This window comes from Salmo salar, chromosome ssa04 (genome assembly GCF_905237065.1).
Source record: "Salmo salar chromosome ssa04, Ssal_v3.1, whole genome shotgun sequence".
NCBI classification, from domain to species: domain Eukaryota; kingdom Metazoa; phylum Chordata; class Actinopteri; order Salmoniformes; family Salmonidae; genus Salmo; species Salmo salar.
This window is the reverse complement of record NC_059445.1, coordinates 42,492,733-42,511,994: the sequence shown is the minus strand read 5'-3', so window position 1 is coordinate 42,511,994 and position 19,262 is coordinate 42,492,733. Positions and strand designations below refer to the sequence as shown.

Genomic DNA, 19,262 nt, shown 5'->3' with positions numbered 1-19,262 from the left:
AAAGTTTGTGTGTTTTGTCTATTATTAAGTAGCTTCCACATGTGTTCTGAAATAGCTTGGGGCTAATGGGTGGGTGGAGAGAATTTATTGATGTTTCTGTGTGGTGTGTTTCATGCACGCTCCAGCGCAATTGGAAAATGGTTTCAGATGGAGAGTGCCAGCAGAATCCTGGTACAAAACATCAATGAGCATCTCAGCCTGTGTCATTCTTGTGGGTTCTCTGACAGAGTATGTGCTGGCACTCACTGCTTATGTGGTTTAGGATAATATCTGAATTCATTAATAAGATCAAGTTCATTAATCCTGATAAGGATTCTTGAATTAATGGCACATCGAAATATTTTCAAATCATTTTTTTAGGTAAGTCTAACTGATTTGACGGATTTGAGATTGATTGTATTTGCTGATATGTTTTTGTATTTGTGTTGACCTCTTAAAATATTTCAATAATAACTCAACATGTTATTGGTTTTGTAAAAAAAATTGTTGTACTTGATGCAAGATAATGTGGTAAATAGCCTGTTTTAAGTCAGCATAACTATTGCACACTTATGAATGTGCTCAGTTTGAATTAGCTCACGTAGTAATGTCCTAACTTTGCTATAATTATATGGCATTTTTCCAAACAGTTGAGTTCTGGTCCAGAAAATATTTTTGAATCATCAGAAATAATCAAGGAAATACACCCATTACGCAGGGAGCGGAATAGTTCAAAGACAGTTGCAGACTGCACAGCAAGCAAAGGAACAGATTGTTCCTGCACCCAGGACTACCACACGGAAGCAGTGGAGTGGGAAGCAGCAGGTGATGGAGAAGTACTTCACTCCTGTGCAGCTTAAGCAGGGGACCAGGGGCCACAGGCATGGCAAGCCCCACCTCCATGAGCATCAGGAGAGGGACCCCAAGCATGGCAAGATGGCTGACCAAAAAACGTATCACCACAAACACCATCCCCGCCACCACCATAGCCATGATCATCATCACCATCCTCATCCTCACCAGCAAAAGACAGATTGGTCAGAAGATCAGAATGATCATGGGTATGTTTGATTACATTACTTTATTAGTTAACTAAGTTCTGACATTTTGTCTGGATGGAACTGTAATTTCTTGCTTTGGTATTCAACATTTTGGAAATTGTACATATTTTGATCAATATTATGCAGACGTGACAAAATGATCTTGTCCTAGTTAATTTACCAACGCTGCATTACAGTAAAGTGTGTAACAGCCTAAGAGTATGCTCTCTGCCTCAGTGAAATACTGCTCAATTCTGTCATTGTTATCTTCTCTTGCAGTAGCAACCATTCAACATCAGAGGGCAGCATTGTCCACCACCATCACCATGGCCACAACAATCACCCTCACCACCACAATGAGAAATCTCATCCCTCTTCCCCTGACCATCCTCATCATCACCATCACTATCTGCATCACCATGCTACAAATGTGACCTCCCACCCTCAGATTGCAGCCACCTCATCCAGCTCCTCCTCTGGTTCCTCATCATCATCTTCATCCTCTTCCTCCTCTTCCTCAACATCATCCTCTTCCTCCTCGTCATCCTCTGGCTCTTCCTCCACCTGGTCCTCTCAGACTAGTATTAATGAGTCCGTGAAGGATAACAAACATCCACTGCAGAAGCCCAAGTACTCACAGTCCTGCACTGACATCTACAGGGGGAGGAAGGCCTATGACGAGGAGGAAGATGAGGAAGATGACACATCTCCTTTGATAGATGATGAAGGCCACCTCCCAAGACAGGAAAAGAGCCTGAAAGAAAAAAAGAAAAAGAAAGCAATGTCCTCTCATCAGACCCCTGCCAATGTCATCCTGAAGAAGCAGGAGAGTTCTGAAGTGGCAGGAATGGCTGGCAAATTTCGCAAGGCAAAGTCAATGGAGGCACTGTCCCATTGTAAGGACAGGGATGGAGATGCAGGTACCATTGTAGACAAGGAGTTGGAGAAAAGGGAGCAGGTCGCCAAGAAGAACTTATTGCAGGATAAATTGAAGTTCTCTGCCTTTTTGAACGAGATCACCAGGCAGGTGTTCAGCCCGTACAGACTCACCTCTCTTGGGGTCACAGCTGCTCACAGGCCCAGCAGCCCCGGACAAGCCTCCCTGAGGTCCCCCAAGGTGGAACACAGAGGGGAGGAGAGGCAAAGACAAAAGAGTAGTCGGCCTGGCAGTGCAAGCTCTACGACCTTCAGTGTCCACTCCCATATCCGCAGGCAGTTCCGCTCCAGCAAGCACTCTCATTCCAGCAAGCACTCTCGCTCCCATCTCGGCAAACACCAGGACAATAAACACCCTCAGCCTGCAAGAGACTTAAACCACAGTCCCAGCAGCCACACCGATGACATCACTAGCCCAGATAATAGCCCCTCCTCATCAAGACATCCCTCCTGTCATTCAACACCACACCACCATCATCACCAGCATCGCTCCCATTCTCCATTTCACCACCATCACCATCACGGTCTTCACAGTCCATCTCATCACCATGGAGACCACCACAGACCAAGCCATCCCCATCCCCATCGTCACGGAGAACATCACAGCCCAACCCATCACCATGGAGACCACCACAGCCCAACTCATCCCCATCCCCATGAAGACAACCACAGCCAAACTCATCCTCATGGAGAACACCACAGCCCAAGAAACCCCCATCACCAAGGAGACCACCACAGCCCAAGCCATCCCCACCGCCATGGAGACCACCACAGCCCAAGTCATCCCCATTGTCATGGAGAACATCACAGCCCAACCCATCACCATGGAGACCACCACAGCCCAACTCTTCCCCATCCCCATGAAGACAACCACAGCCAAACTCGTCCTCATGGAGAACACCACAGCCCAAGAAACCCCCATCACCATGGAGACCACCACAGCCCAACTCTTCCCCATCCCCATGAAGACCACCACAGCCAAACTCATCCTCATGGAGACCACCACAGCCCAAGCCATCCCCACCGCCATGGAGACCACCACAGCCCAAGTCATCCCCATTGTCATGGAGAACATCACAGCCCAACCCATCACCATGGAGACCACCACAGCCCAACTCTTCCCCATCCCCATGAAGACCACCACAGCCCAACCCATCACCATGGAGACCATCACAGCCCAAGAAACCCCCATCACCATGGAGACCACCACAGCCCAACTCTTCCCCATCCCCATGAAGACCACCACAGCCAAACTCGTCCTCATGGAGAACACCACAGCCCATGCCATTCCCATCACCATGGAGACCACCACAGCCCAAATCATCCCCACCACCATGGAGACCACCACAGCCCAACCCATCACCATGGAAGCCACCACAGTCAAACTCATCCCCATGGAGACAACCACAGCCAAACTCATCCCCATGGAGACAACCACAGCCCAAGCCACCTCCATCACCATGGAGACCTCCACAGTCCCAGTCATCCCCATCACCATAGACACCACCACAGCCCAACTCATCCCCATTACCATGGAGACCAACACAGCCCAACCCATCAACATCCCCATGGAGACAGCCAAATCCAAACTCATACCCATGGAGACCACCACAGCCCAACTCATCCCCATCACCATAGAGACCACCAAAGCCCAAGCCAACCCCATCACCATGGAGACCATCACAGTCTAACGCATCCCCATCAACAGGGAGATCACCTCAGCCCGAGTCATTCCGATCACCATGGACATCACCACAGCCCAACTCATCCTCATCACCATGGAGACCACCACAGCCCAACTCATCACCATGGACACCACCACCATCCTCTCCACCCAGATTCTCACCATCGCCATGGCTCCCATCCAGAATTGCACCACCACCATCATCTGTCCCACCCTGAATCCAACGATCACCACCGCTCCCATCCAGAATCTCTCCATCACCTGGGCTCCCTTCCAGAATCTCTCCATCACCATGGCTCCCATCCAGAATCTTGCAACCACCATGGCTCCCATCCAGAATCTCTCCATCACCACAGCTCCCATCCAGAATCTCATGATCACCACGGCTCCCATCCAGAATCTCTCCATCACCACAGCTCCCATCCAGAATCTCATGATCACCATGGCTCCCATCCAGAATCTCTCCATCACCACAGCTCCCATCCAGAATCTCATGATCACCATGGCTCCCATCCAGAATCTCTCCATCACCACAGCTCCCATCCAGAATCTCTCCATCACCACAGCTCCCATCCAGAATCTCATGATCACCACAGCTCCCATCCAGAATCTCTCCATGACCATAGCTCTCATTCACAATCTCTCCACCACCATGGTTCCTATCCAGAATTTCTCCATCTCCACGGCTCCCATCCAGAATCTCTCCATCACCACCATGGTTCCCACCAAGATTCTCACCATCACCACCACCCCTCTCATTCAGAATCTCACCATCCACACTCCCATTCTGAACCACATCACAGTCCTAGCAACCTAGAACCTCATCATCACCACCATCCTTCCCACTATGAATCTCACCACCATCCCTCCTCACCTGCAGACACACACCACCACCATCATCACCATGACGATCACCACAGCCCATCAAGCCATTCTAAGGAGAACTCTCCTGTCAGTGTATCAGCTGCAGAGCTGGAGTCATTGTCCCATTCCAGCAAGTCTTCCAGGAATACCAGCAGCCCCACGAATCAGGACGAGCAGCAGACGGGCTACAGCGGCTCAACTGCCTCTCTACATAAAGTATGACTGCTCCTGGGGTTGTGTTTATTACTATTGCTAGTTATGTCATGCATTATCTACTGTACACTTTATATTTATTGACCAATTTGTACCGTTGCACGTGTTTTACATTCTTAATTATTTATGTAAGAATGTTCCATTAATTTGCTTTCCATTGATTGTGGCATTAAACATGCAGGCACCTACCTACATAATCATGGATGACACATCAAAATTATCACACAATGTGTCACTATTGGTTATCAATGTCTATTAACTGGAAGCTGCAAAATCCATTTCTATTTATGAAATGCACGTTGTTGACTACTGTAAAAATCAATTTCGGTTTTGTCCTTCCCATATAGGAAGGATCCGAGGTTGATCGAATAATGTGAGTTTGATTTTATGTCTAATTTGATCTCTGTCTTGTTGCTTATCGGGGGAATAATTCAAATTGGGAATGTAAAATAAAAGTTTTTGTCACATGTTCCATATTATTGTTGTTTAACAAATGAATAAATGTTTCATTTACATACAAATGATGATCTAACTGAGCACTAACCTCTTCGCCCTCCTCTCTCCTACTCCCTTCAGGATGCTTCAGGAGCAAAATGAGGATCTGCACCACAGTTTGCTCCAGACTGCCGTGCGAATGGAGTGCATGGGGACGGAGTTTAAGAGCAGTCACCAGCTCCTTGAGTCAGAACTACAGAACACACGTGTGGAGCTGAGTAGCCTCCTGGACAAATTCAAAAGGTCGGGGGAGGAGTTCTAAGTCATTGGTACCTCAGAATTAAAGGGGCCTCAGGGAGGAACATTAGTGTGGCCGTTACAATGTTCTTTTATTTGCCATTTATCTTCTGTTGATGTGCATGACATTGACAAGCTTAGATAGTGTTTTTACTGTAACTCTGACAATCCTTCTCTCGCTCTTGTATTTCAGACTTAGTGATAATTACTCCTACACTCAACAGACCAATAATCTCTTGGAGCGGAAGCTTCATTCAGTGGTGAGGCACCAGCAGATGGCTCATTTGACTTTTTGAAGTCGATAGAAGTACATTGTTTACACATCTGGAAAACTGTATTACAATTTTTTTTGTCATGTTTATGTGTGTTTTATGTTATGTGTGTGGTTTGACAGGCTCAGAGTATGGATGGGGAGCGTGAGCATCTGAACCAGCGCATCACAGCCCTGACAGATCAGCTGTCCTCAGCCAAGACCACCATCCACAGCATGGAGACTATTAACGTGAGAACTCCTCCTGATGAACAGATCTAGCCGAGACAAAAAGACAACCAAAAACGTGCGCAAAACCAGATCAGAGCGGCCAAGTACAGAGAAATACTGCTAGTACAGGTCCTGAATCAAACCCGCCTGACCTCTATGATCCCCTGACCCTCAAGCCCCAACCTTGGAATGCAATGCAATAAGAATGAGCTATAGTGCATGGCATGCACTTACACAATGTTATCCCTTTACATTCGTACCCGTATACTGGTTGAAAATGGCTCCAAATTTGGAGCGTAGTGGCTGTACAGTAACATGCTATACATGATGTCAGAGCTCTGTATGGGTTTTGACTGACAGCCGATCTGAACTTGAGCACTGCGCGACAAGAAGTTACCCCATCCCGCCCGGTAATTGGGCAACTTTTACAATTTTTTTATTGTCTGAGCGAGGGAAATGCTGTAAATTAAGATGACTCGATGTATTTTGAAAGATAAGACTTTGAGGATTATAAAAAATCCCGCTTTGATGTCAAACAAGCAAGCCAAACACCTTAGAGTCCAAATGTGCACTTCACATTTCCAAATCCTAAAACGCATGTCATATACAGATGTAGGATCTTAATTTGATCACTCTTTTGTTGCTCATCATTTTCATGCACAGCATGAAATGCAAACTTGTAGTGCATTCAAAGTTTAAAAAGGCTTCTGAAGTTTGTAATTTCCACTTTAAAATGTCAGACTTGATTTGCCCCAATGAAAAATGTATAAACTCCTAAAACAAAATCCATTCATTATAATCACCATAATAATTCACATTTCCTGTTTCTGCAGGATTATTTCCCTGTTGTAGCAAACTGGCTCAAATTAAGATCCTACATCTATCTGTACAGGGACAACATCTATGATCACTATGTATGATGTAGAGTTACAAGATGACATGGCATCATACCCTAGGTTGTTCCGAACAGAATGAGCCTATCTTTGTTTATTTTGAAGAGATTTGACACGGCACACGCACCTGAATGCACTCAGGACTCCTTTCTATTTGCTGCAAAAATACAATCTGCTTCTCTGAATTGCCTTATGATGCCTAACACTGCAAGATGGTATTTTATAACTTATGTTGGCAATAGAAGATTTTAAATCATGCCCACCTGACCCAGATTGCGATTTAAAAATGGTCAGATTTTGGATTGCGTAAACAACAACTGTTGTGTTCCAAACGAAACAACTACAAGTGTTCTTGCTCTAGTTCCTTGACAGCACAGCTAGGAGAGCTCAAAAAAGTACCTTATCGTTGAAAACTCTTCTATGAGTCATATTAGTACAATGAAATTGCTTAGGAACTGTGCACACTTTGGAGAGGTGTGGCCACTTGGCGACACCAGTTAGACCTCTCACTCAAACCCTTGTAATGTCTTTGTCTTATGTTGCACCTACTCCACATTTTACAGGATTAGTCTTATCATGTTGATGACTGTATTTTCACATTTCATTATCAACAAATGCGGGGAAAAGCATATGTAAAATGCACTTAAATCAAAAGTGTAATTTTTAGATTCAGTCTTGTGTCAGATGAACGGTTGTGCACTCACCTTTTCTCTAATAATTTTTCCATTATCTCCAAACTGTTCCCTTTCAATTGCTACAATGGTTATGTATATGCTTTTTAGATTTCTTCTGTAAGAAATTTAAATTTAGCCCTAACCATATAGGCCAATTCCCACGAGTGTAAAGACGAATTGTAACTACACCATATATACAAAAGTATGTGGTCACCCCTTCAAATGAGTGGATTCGACTAATTCAGCCACACCTGGTGTATAAAATCGAGCGCGCAGCTATACAATCTCCATAGACAAACATTGGAAGTAGAATGGCCTTACTGAAGAGCTCAGTGACATTCAACGTGGCACAGTAATAGGAACTTGACTGGCATGCACAGAGCCCTGACCTCAACCCCATTGAACACCTTCGGGATGAATTGGAACGCCGACTGCGAGCCAGGTCTAATCGCCCAACATCAGTACCCAACCTCACTAATACTCTTGTGGCTGAATGGAAGCAGGTCCCCACAGCAATGTTCCAACATTTAGTGGAAAGCCTTCCCTGAAGAGTGGAGGCTGTTATAGCAGCAAAGGGGGGGGACCAACTCCATATTAATGTCCATGATTTTGAAATGAGATGTTCGACGAGCAGGTGTCCACATACTTTTGGTCATGTAGTGTATGTTCCTCTTTGTATAGAATGTCTCCTTCCTTCCACCACCCACATCTCCCATTAGTTTGACCTTTTGTTTATTCATCAAACCCCTTTTAGTTCAGAGTGAAACCACCAATAGAAACCATTGTTTTTGCTTTGAGCTGCGTGTAATTAGTAAATGCTGTTTTACGTAGCCCATTCTTTCTAAAGCCCATTGTTATAAAGCTATGAGTTGTCTTTTAGTCTTGACTCAGCTTTGTTCTTGATGTACAGTTGTTCATTGTTCACTGTCATAACAACATAACTGAACATTCTGTTCTGTGTCATCTATTTTCATTCCTTAGGTAACATCCTTGCTACAGGAAGCCCTCGACAAACATTTCCACCCAGATGATTCTGTCAATCAATTCCTTCTCCCTGTTGCCCCCCCTCCAGTCCAATTCATGGATAGTCATCATTATGGAAAGGTCACCACCAAAGGGGAAGACCTATCGCTGGGAACATTGCCAGAAGAGGAGGAATCTGATTGGTCGGAGATGGGGGATGAGGCTCCAAAATGCGTTCTGAGGTCAGTGGGAGGTCATCATGGTGGCACAGCGTTTCAACCATGGAGACAGGAGCGTATTTGCTGGGCAGGACAGGGAGAGGGAGACACAGAGAGTGAGTCAGGGGGTGAGGAAATTGTCAGCCAACACCCTCCCCACTCCCTACAGATCCCCCATCTCCATGTCACCATTCACTCTGAGACCTTACCAGCCCCCATGGATGAGGTCACCCTCACCACCAGCTTCAAGAACTCAGCTTATGGCCCAACAGAGGAGGATGGGTACAGGGTCACTGCGAGCCGCAAACTGGGCTCTCCCATCCGCATCCTGTCAGCCAGTCTGGATGAGATTCCCTCCTCCAGGAGACAGAAGCACAGGCAGGAGGAGCAGCATGGCCAGCTGAAGGGCACAGAGGCCATGATGGACCTCCACCAACCAGAGGACGGTACCATGGACGACTCAGAAGATGAGATCATCCGTAACTGGAGGACAAGGAGCGAGGACATGGGTGTGGATGTCAGGGAGGTAGATCCTGGCAGCAGCTTGGACAACCTGCAGTCGGCCCAAAATATGCTCAACCACTTCATCTGCCAGCTGCAGCCCAGTGTGGAGGAGGGGCAGGGCTGGACCGGAGTGGTGCCGGACGAAGTGCTGAATGGGGAGAGAACACAGCTGTGACACCTGATCTCTTCACAGAGACACAGATGTGGACAGGTGTCGACTGGGTTGGTGGTTACTGAAGTAAGCATGACTTTGATAACATTTGGTATTCATAATTCACCTTTGAATATTTTGTATATTGAACATAAAGCAACAGAACTGACCACTTGAATAATAATACTTTTAATTATAATTATTTAAATTTTCATCTCATTTAAAACGTTTTCAGGGCTAAATAACAAGGCCCCAAAGAGTATTCATCATTAAAAACAAGTAAGATAAAGAAACTGTTTCAAACATAGTGTTTTCCTCTTTTTGAAGATATTAAGTAATTAACGCCTGCAAAGAGCTGTAATGGCAAGCGGCCCAAGTTGGAGATCCTCAGCTCCACATTTTAATATTTGTGATATTTTTCTCGATTCATAATCAAAGACATGTCCTGAGGTCTTTTTTTTCCCAGTATGCAGGGATTTGGCTTTGATGTCCTCCAGAGGTAACATCAAACAAAAAGCATGTGGCTTTGATTTTCCCTGTTCCCTCACACTGGGAAACCCTGTCCTAGGCTTCACTCCTGTCTCATCATAGCAGAGCACAGCCGAATCCCACCCTTGTCTCTGGATTATATAAAACTAGATCCTTTCAGAACCTCTTGTGCATAATTCATTGTAATGCTTTGTGTTTTTCCCTCAGTGCACATCAGATAAGAAGAGTGTTTCATAGAATTTAGGTCCTTAGGTAAGATGTAAGACATGTTGATAGACTTTGTTTATCCTCATAAGTTAATTCACCTGCAGATATAGACATAATCTAATCTTTACAGTGTATAGTCAAATATTTAATAACATACAGTATAAATAGTGTCCGTTGGACCGTCACTGTGGATGGGAAACAATATATTTGAAGTCAGGTTTTAATTGATGGAGATAAAAATGAAAACAGAAATATTTGATATGTTTTTCTGAATTGTGCAGATGGATCTGTGTGGTCTGGTGTGAATGGTTCCAACTGCTAGATAGTTTCCTCCTTCCATGGGGAAAACAACAAAAAAAGAAACATATTTATTCTTCTTGCATGAAAACTATGTTTTGTCTTGAAAATATTGATGTTTATGTACATGCAAACTACAGTATGTTTTATATTTTAATATTGATGTTTGTGTACATGCTGTAGTCTCCATATTGATATTATGGCAAAAACCACAAGACACAATGTAAATCTGAATCACCATTTGTCATTGTGGTCACCAGAGGCATGCAACAGTCAGTTGAGAGATGTATGATATAAGCAATGTTATGCCACATGAAATGTCAGTTTTGTCCTGTAGGAGATTTTCCTCTGGTAACCATAATAAAAAACACTGAGCGTACAAAACATTAGGAAACCATACTAATATTGAGTTTCACCTCCTTTGGCCCTCAAAACAGCCTCAATTCGTCAGGGCATGGACTCTACAAGGTGTCGAAAGCATTCCAGAGGGATGCTGGCCCATGTTTACTCCAATGTTTCAAAATTCAAAAGGCACTCGCACATCTGAGCAACCTTTTTTGCAGGTGTATGGTAACAGTTGACTAAAATGAGAGAAAAGAAGAAACCCGCACACTGCTCTTTAATAAGCTCCACGTACCGGCCTCAAGGCCCTCCAATGCTTCCCACAGTTGTGTCAAGTTGGCTGGATGTCCTTTGGGTGGTGGATCATTCTTGATACACACAGGAAGCTGTTGAGCGTGAAAAACCCAGTAATGTTGCAGTTCTTGACACACTCAAACTGGTGCGCCTGGCACCTACTGCCATACCCTGTTCAAAGACACTTAAATATTTTGTCTTGCCCGTTCACCCTCTGAATGGCACCCATACACAATCCATGTCTCAATTGTCTTTTAGGCTTAAAAATCCTTCTTTAACCTGTCTCCTCCCCTTCATCTACACTGATTGTGGTGGATTTAACAAGTTGCATCAACAAGGGATCATAGCTTTCACATGGATTCACCTGGTCAGTCAAGGAAAGAGCAGGTGTTCATAATGTTTTGTACACTCAGTGTATTGAGATGGATCGGAAGGGGCATATATAGAGAGGGTGTGTCGGGAATATATATTGTTATTTTCAACTAAAATCATAGTCAGCGTGTCATGTGTCAAAACGTAATGAAAGCACAGTGTGTTATGATGACTGTACTGTCATGCACCCTTTTGCCTCCCCCTCCAATCCATACCTCTATTGCAGGACCAGTAGTTTTGGATAGAGTTCCACTATATGGATTACGTACGATAATGTTTGTATATATTACATATTTATTATTTAGAAATAGCTGTTGCTTTCACCATATGTCTCCCTGTTCTACATCCCCAGGTTGAACTTCATTAACCATGCACGATACTACAGAGCTGTGTAGAACTACTACTGTCTGTGTTTTTTATCCTCGTGTTGTGTACTGCACATGTGTCTGAATGTTCTCAATAAATATAGTCCTCTATAATGTACTAATTTAACATGAATTAAAACAAATAATGACACACAAAGTCTAGTATAAATAATTCAGTCAAACACGTTACACTGTTGTGTTTGATCGTAGGCGACGGCGTTAGATTGAGGGGAGGAGAGTAAGTCAGTTATCACAAAGGGGAGACATTTTGATTTATGGGTTCTCCTCGGCGTGCAGCAGTTTTACTGAGATATGAGTAGTATACGAGTATATGTATTTCTACCCACTTCTCAGGCCATTTTAGTGGCCTGTTAATTTAAGGGTTGGCTTGTCTTGTCAAATGCTGTTACTAAGGCTTCATTAACACTGATATACTGCCATAAGGTCATGTCAGTCCACCTTTATGTGTCACATTAAGGAATCAAGGTGGATTCAGAGTTGTCAAGAGCAAGCCACTTCATAGCAGTTTAGCATGGGTGTTGCTGTCACAGAAAACACCCAGTTAACAGAGATGTCAATGTGCTCTATGTACTGGATCTTAGGTTTTTAGGCTGTAAATGGTTTTCCATGTTAGAGTTTAAACTCACCCTGCTGAGCCTGTTCTAGGAGCTTCAGAAAGGATAATCCTCCGTTTCCCTCTCTCTCCCCGGATGTCTTGCTTTCTCAATTCAATTAAAGAGTAGCCTACTACAGAATATCCTTGATGAGTTTATTACCAGTATGCTTGTGCATCATTTTCATTCCAGTTCTTACTGTAATCCTATTCTGGCCTTACATTATCTGTCTGAAATGGATTTGGGAAAAAATATGGGTTTGGGGTATTGAGATTTGACTATATCAATCTACAAGGTGAAATATCTGTCGACGTGCCCTTGAGCAAGGCCTAATTTGCTCCTGGGGCACCGTACTACTATGGCTGACCCTGTAAAACAATACCCCTATCCAGTGTGACAAAAACACATATTTTTTTATCAAATTTGATATCAATCCCCGATAAATGTTCACCACAGTGCTTGAGAGCAAGGCCATACACCGTTTTTTTTTTTCTTCTCATAAGCTTCATGCTAACATTTCAGAAAGGTCAGGAAGAGTTATAGAAGTGGCCGACGTATCAGCGCCCATGCTTATATCAATCGCCCTGTCATCTTCAATTTGGTTCGTCAGAGCTCATCCATGTCCCCACCCCTGCTTCAAGGGAGGCTACCTTTGCTGACCAGACAGAGGACTGAATTCCAATTGGAAAGGCCGTTTAATAGGATAGGTGAGGGATTAGTGCTAAGACTCTCTAGACGTCCAACAATGTCCAAATCCATTGTGTCTCACCTACCTAAGCATGGGCACACAGGTGCTAGAACAGGACTGAAGGGCCATCTGGACTTTCTTTAATACATTTTTGGGGGGGATCAAGCATGTGAACTTTAACACACCTCCACTAATGAATCCAGAAGATACCAATTAATTTTTTTGTGGCTTTTATTTCTCCCCACAGATTTTTTTCACAAACCATTTGGTTGTATTATTCCTTACTTACTTTTGGATAACAGAACCATCTTTCTTCAACAATAATTATCTTACTGTCTCTCCTTTGAGAAACACTCATCAGAATACTCTATCTCCAGTTCAGAATTCTACCTGTTCCGCTTGAAGTTTTTCCAGACTTACTCTTCTTCACCTTTGACCCGATCCTTTCTCAAGGCCGCCTTTCTCAGATCGCTCCAGCAGTCTGTTGCTGCACTCTCCTTCTTCCCCTCAGATCCCTTCATCACCACATTCCTCATCCAATTCTCACAGTGACCCTCGGAGCCTCCGTGGGCTTCCACTAACACCATGGTGCTGATGAAGATGAAGTTCCCGTTTGAGAAGAGAATGAAGCTAGCCCAGGGGCTGTGGCTGCTGTCCTGGATGGCCACACTGGCCGGAGCGTTGACTTTCACCCTGGGCTGCTTCCTCAAGACCGAGCTCCGCAGGAGGGCAGAGGTACCACAATGCTCTACAGCTTTACACTGTACACAACGCCACTATGATTCTTGCAGTACAATACATATTACTTATCCAGAAGCTTCACTTTCTCAGATTTCTCCTCTGGTGTTTAGGGTTGTATTCAGTGAAGTTCTACAGTAGAATGGAATGATACTAGTAAAGAGTGATACTAGTAAACGTCTGGTCATAAACTGCATGAAAAGCATGAGGGTGAAAAAGGGGGAAATTCATTCTTTGAGTGTATTAGAGCTTAAATTAAGATTTTATTTTTGAATGCTTTGAGACATGACACAATAAAATGCATTGGAGTGTTGACGATAATATCTCATGCAGAATTCAGGAGCCTTTGATAATGCTCTTATGAGTGAGATTGTGATGAGGTATTCATATTGGATAAGGGGTTAGGTGTGGACATTATCAACAGGGGGCAATTGTCTCTGGTCTGAACATACTGGTGCTAAACTGAGAATAGGGATAAGATTAACTGACCTACAGAACGTGGAGTGAAATCAAATGTTATTTGTCACATACAACGGATGTAGACTTTACCATCTATCTCTTGAGATTTCAGAATTTGGAATAATATACTATCAACTATTGCACTTGTTGAATACATAAATAGAAACAAAATGAACCTCAATGTAGCCTCTATCAGGCTTTCACCTCAGAGCGGGGCCTGGAAGTCAAGGCTTCCCTCGATGCAGCCTTTTTGCAGCAAATATAGTTTTTATGTCAAATTTGGCATAGAAGTAAAAATAAAAACGACCTAATTGATTTCCTCAAATACATAATTATGTTTCCCACTTTAAAGTATGAGATGAATCACCAACCTCTGCACATTCAATATTACTCAAATATGGGATCAATGGGTTGAGAGCCTAACATATCAGTTTATACTGTATAGTTTGCAGTATCACTGATGCGTGAGGTTCTTCTGCCTACAGGTAATGGATAACACAGAGATCCATGCTGTGCCCAACACCCTGATGATAGTGGGTCTGGCCTCTTTGGGTATCAACTACTTTGCTGGCCGTATGTGCCAGGATGCCCTGGATGCCGGACGCTTCCCCCGCTGGAAGACCTTCCTACAACCCTACTGGGGAGTCTCTCTCTTTTTCACACTCCTTATGCTGACGACTGTGATCATGAGCTACGCTATGAAGGGGAATCTGGAGTGGTCCCTGAAGATCGGCCTGAAGAACGGCATCCGCTTCTACAAGGACACAGACACACCCGGTCGCTGCTTCCAGAAGCAGACCATTGACCGCCTGCAGATGGAGTTCCAGTGCTGTGGAAACACCGACTTCAAGGACTGGTTCGAGGTCCAGTGGATCAGCAACCGCTACCTAGACTTTAGCTCTAAGGAAGTGAAGGAGTGAGTACTGGCAGAGACTATTAGAGGACTGGGAGCAGTCTGACAGTCTTTGGTAAAGGAATAATCCCATGTCAGATTATCATTTAAATAAATCATTAAGGTTATAGGAAATTATGCAGTTGAGGTGATACAAAGCCATGATGTAGACTGTTTATTCTCTACATGCTTCCCCTTCCCCATCTTTTCTTCTTTAGCCGTGTTAAGAGCAACGTGGACGGGCGTTACCTGTTCGATGGGGTCCCATTCAGCTGTTGTAACCCCAGTTCCCCAAGACCCTGCATCCAGGACCGCCTCACCAACAACTCAGCCCACTACAACTACGAGCACCAGACCGAGGAGCTCAACATCTACATCCGCGGCTGCAGGGAGGCTCTGGTCAATTACTACATGGGCCTGATGAACACTATTGGTGCTGCGGTGCTGTCCATCTTCCTGGTCCAGGTACTGTGCAGATATATATCAATCCAAAAACCTAAAAGTGAGATAATGTCCTTTGTGGCAATCAGAGGCTCCCCGGAACAGACTTCTGTGAGTGGCCACAATTATACTTGTAGCTCGCTGTTGAGTAATACAGTATGCCCATCCTCCTGTATAACCTTTCTCCCTTCTCCTATCCTTCCCCCCCAGTCATCAGTGTTGGTAAGTCTGCGGTACCTGCAGACAGCCATGGAGGCGGTGGCAGGGCAGGAGAACACTGAGATTGAGACCGAGGGGTACCTGCTGGAAAAAGGGGTGAAGGAGACGATCATGGAGTACGTGACTCCTGTGCTGGTTTTCCTTCAGCTGAACGAGGTGGGAAGTGAGGACGCTGAAGCTGGGGAGACCCCCGCCAAATAATGCGGAGAAATCAAAATGTTTCAAACCGGTGGTGTACGGGGCAAACATGGCACTTTATTGGGTGATAAATAATCTAACTAGACACTGATCAATTCATTTGGTATTTCTTTGATATCACAATCCATTCCAATGCTGATATATTTCTGTAATGTTTTACCCCAAATGAGTGATTTGAATGTTGTAATCTATTTCAGTCACTTGAGGGCAAATATATTTTTGTATCAGTTGTCCCAGTCCGAGTTTTAAGTACCCATGGCCACGCTAACCACACACACACACACACACACGCACACACACACACACACACGCACACGCACGCGCACACACGCACACACACCACACACACATTAAACACATTAACGTCACCCCAAGCCCTCCATAATCCTTTCATGATTAATGAAGCTATTTGATGTTCAGTCAATTCCATGTACTCCCCAAAGGAGAAATAAAGAACATATTTCTTTTTTTAGAACCGGGGATTGACATGTACTATTATTTCTACCGGTCCACAATCCACCTTGAAGTAACATTTGGTTGTGGTTCATTAAAAGAGAATTAAATTGAGAAAGATACAAAACCAGCTGTAACATGGTCATGACATGAATTAGTTGGATATGTTCAATTACTTCACAATTTCAGTGTTCAACAGTCAATATCACAATAATATCATGGTTGACACTTACAATGTAAAGATATTTCCAATTACTGAGGGATAGAGCTATATCAAATTGATAAAGACACAAATAAAAACATTTATTTTGAGGAATACTTGCAATGTAAAGCTGACTGTAGAACGATACACTGCTCAATGTTCTGCTACTTACCACTTAGCAAAATGTCATACACAGCACTGTATTACAGAACTATTATGACAGAGAATCTATTAAAGTTTACCATTTTTAATTGCTTTGTGGCGTTCTGTCATTTTGTCTGTTATTTTTTTGTTGTTGACCAGCTTCCCTTTACCATTTCTTTCTTTCTCTGCCTTTCACTAAACCCCTCCTCAACTCTCTAAGTGTCAGTCAGTGGGAGGAATAGGATTATGAAGATGATGATTGATGTCAGTAATGCAATGAAAGCTGTGAGTCTGTGTCCTCTGTCCTGACACCCTTCACAACTCTGCTAATCGCAGGGATAATACTCCAACTGCTGCCCCAGCAGTCATCATACAGGAAGGCCAGGAAGTCCCATGTGGCTCAGTTGGTGGAGCATGGTACTTGCAATGCCAGAGTTCTGGGCTCGATTCTCAAGGGGGTGCAGTGCAAAAAAAAATAAAAATAATCTATATATCTTTTAAAAGTATGCAAATGTAACACTGGATAAGAGTGTTTTGGTTTTTGCCTTAGCACTACACAGCTGATTCAAATAAGCAAAGCTTCATTTTAATCAGCTGTGTACTGCTGGGGCAAAATCCAAAACGTGTACCCGGAGGGACAGTGTTTGCGAAACCCTGTGCTAAATGACAAAAATGTATGTGGAGAAGGGGTAAATGTACTGTTCACATACAGTATATGTGGTTTATTATGCAAACCAGAAATACAACCGACATTATATGGAATAAGATGAAACAATTGGAAATAATTAGGTGTAGGCCTACTAGATAAATTACTGAGCAATTCTAATTAATTATAATCCAGGCCATGATTAGGAGTGCCATAGGGCTGACACAATTGGCCCAGCTTCTGGGTTTGGCCGGGGTAGGCCGTGATCGTAAATAAGAATTTGTTCTTAACTGACTTGCCTAGTTAAATAAAGGTTCAATAAAAAAATAAAAATAAAGCTGATAATTAATCAATATAAAATCATAATAATAATAATCATCCTTGTAATAACTTAGTTTGATATCCTCATTAATATCAGCAAAAATGTCACCTGCTGTAGAAACCAACTTCAGAGGTCTAACAGGTCTCTCCAAAAGTTATAAAAGCTGTAACATTGCGGCTTCCGTACTACGGAATTCCAGTCATAACATCAGCTAGCTAGATAGCTAAACTACCGGTAGCTAGTTTTTCAGTCATTGTTGTCAAATGAATTGCACACATAAAGTGCATATCTTAAGCGCGAGTCACATCCTATCCGGACGAAACCGGATAAAAAAAACTCTTCGCGACATGCTATCAACAGTAAGCTTGCTATGAAATTAAAATAAACCGATTGTCAGCAGGCTAGCTATCTCTGACAAGATAGCTAGCTAGGTTGTGACGTTAGCGAGCTTTTATATAGCGTTAGCGTTGTGGTATTACTAATTGTTTCTTACTGCTTTGCTACAAATGACTAGCTAGTTTCAGTTTGTCAAAATATATTGTTGCAAAAGGTAGCTAGCAAGCAAGAGATAGGCTACTATGTAGCCAGTTTAACGCTGTCTGGTAAGATCGGCGCTACATTGTAACCAGGTCAGTGCTGGAGAGATCAACAGCAGTCTGTCTGTCGTAATAGGAAACAACATCCTCTTTATGGGCACAGTTAGTTAGCTAGCTACAGATTGGCGATAACTGGTTGATTTTTACAGTGATAGTTATATTTGGTAGATGGTGCTAGTATTTGCCCTTTAGTACAAGTAAAGCCTTGCTTTGTGATTTCTGACTCAGACGATCATCATTGTCGTGTAGTGGAAATCAATGTGCGCCTGAAGATTAGGCGGAACAGCAGGATGTCTAGGGGATTTAGTGCAGCAATGATATTGTTTTGAAAACACAACAACACAACCATGATCACAATACATACAAAACCCCCCAAATGAAATCGTATAAGGCTCAACCTTTCATTTTCTCTGACTATACATCACATCTGGTGCGTTTTAGGTTATAGAACACACATACGAATATAGCTAAATCGGTTTATTTCATTTGAAGAGTAGCCAAATACATATTTGATATGTCTGGGGAGGGCTCGGATAGTAGTAGTAGCGATGACTCCGATACAGGGATCCGGAGAAAAGCCTGCACTGTCAAACATGAGATTACCAATGGTAAGTAACCATCAACGTAACTAGCGCTTTGCCTGATTAATCAGACTGCTACACAATGGAATTGGTATACAGTCTGAAACATAGGATTACAACATAGTGGAAATGTCCCTTACAAGACAGAATGTTTAATACAATTACATTTTAACTTACTCTACTGCTTGTCTGTAAGGTTGGTCCTTCAGCTGCTCTACATTTTAGACAAAATATCCACAGGAAAGTATTGTTTATACAACTTTTTAGACTAGAGCACCAGTACTGTAGTTGAAAGCACAAACCACGTAAACACCCGCGAGACTTTGGTTAGTATGCATCTACTTCTGTCTTGTACACGTACCTTCGGTCAT

The 19,262-nt window shown here is 43.4% G+C and overlaps 2 protein-coding genes across 2 annotated transcripts; both read left to right on the top strand.

Annotated features, from left to right (window-relative positions):
• The first annotated feature begins 682 nt into the window (after window positions 1–682).
• Window positions 683–11,991, top strand: LOC106603129 (filaggrin). The gene is made up of 7 exons (XM_014196403.2): window positions 683–1,040; window positions 1,299–4,719; window positions 5,064–5,089; window positions 5,293–5,454; window positions 5,642–5,708; window positions 5,843–5,950; window positions 8,478–11,991. The coding sequence occupies exons 1-7, from the start codon at window positions 808–810 to the stop codon at window positions 9,354–9,356; spliced, it is 4,896 nt and encodes a 1,631-aa protein (XP_014051878.2). The 5' UTR covers window positions 683–807; the 3' UTR covers window positions 9,357–11,991.
• A 1,041-nt stretch (window positions 11,992–13,032) lies between these two features.
• Window positions 13,033–16,857, top strand: LOC106603128 (peripherin-2). The gene is made up of 4 exons (XM_014196402.2): window positions 13,033–13,735; window positions 14,683–15,113; window positions 15,308–15,554; window positions 15,741–16,857. Exons 1-4 carry the CDS (start codon window positions 13,586–13,588, stop codon window positions 15,948–15,950), a joined length of 1,038 nt encoding a protein of 345 aa, XP_014051877.1. The 5' UTR covers window positions 13,033–13,585; the 3' UTR covers window positions 15,951–16,857.
• Window positions 16,858–19,262: the final 2,405 nt, after the last annotated feature.

Coding starts and splice junctions, on each gene's coding strand:
- LOC106603128 (XM_014196402.2), top strand. CDS start 13,586: ATGGTGCTGATGAAGATGAAGTTCCCGTTTGAGAAGAGAATGAAGCTA. Junction 13,736..14,682: donor AGCTCCGCAGGAGGGCAGAG/GTACCACAATGC, acceptor TTCTGCCTACAG/GTAATGGATAACACAGAGAT. Junction 15,555..15,740: donor TGTCCATCTTCCTGGTCCAG/GTACTGTGCAGA, acceptor CTTCCCCCCCAG/TCATCAGTGTTGGTAAGTCT.
- LOC106603129 (XM_014196403.2), top strand. CDS start 808: ATGGAGAAGTACTTCACTCCTGTGCAGCTTAAGCAGGGGACCAGGGGC. Junction 4,720..5,063: donor CAACTGCCTCTCTACATAAA/GTATGACTGCTC, acceptor CTTCCCATATAG/GAAGGATCCGAGGTTGATCG. Junction 5,090..5,292: donor TCCGAGGTTGATCGAATAAT/GTGAGTTTGATT, acceptor TACTCCCTTCAG/GATGCTTCAGGAGCAAAATG.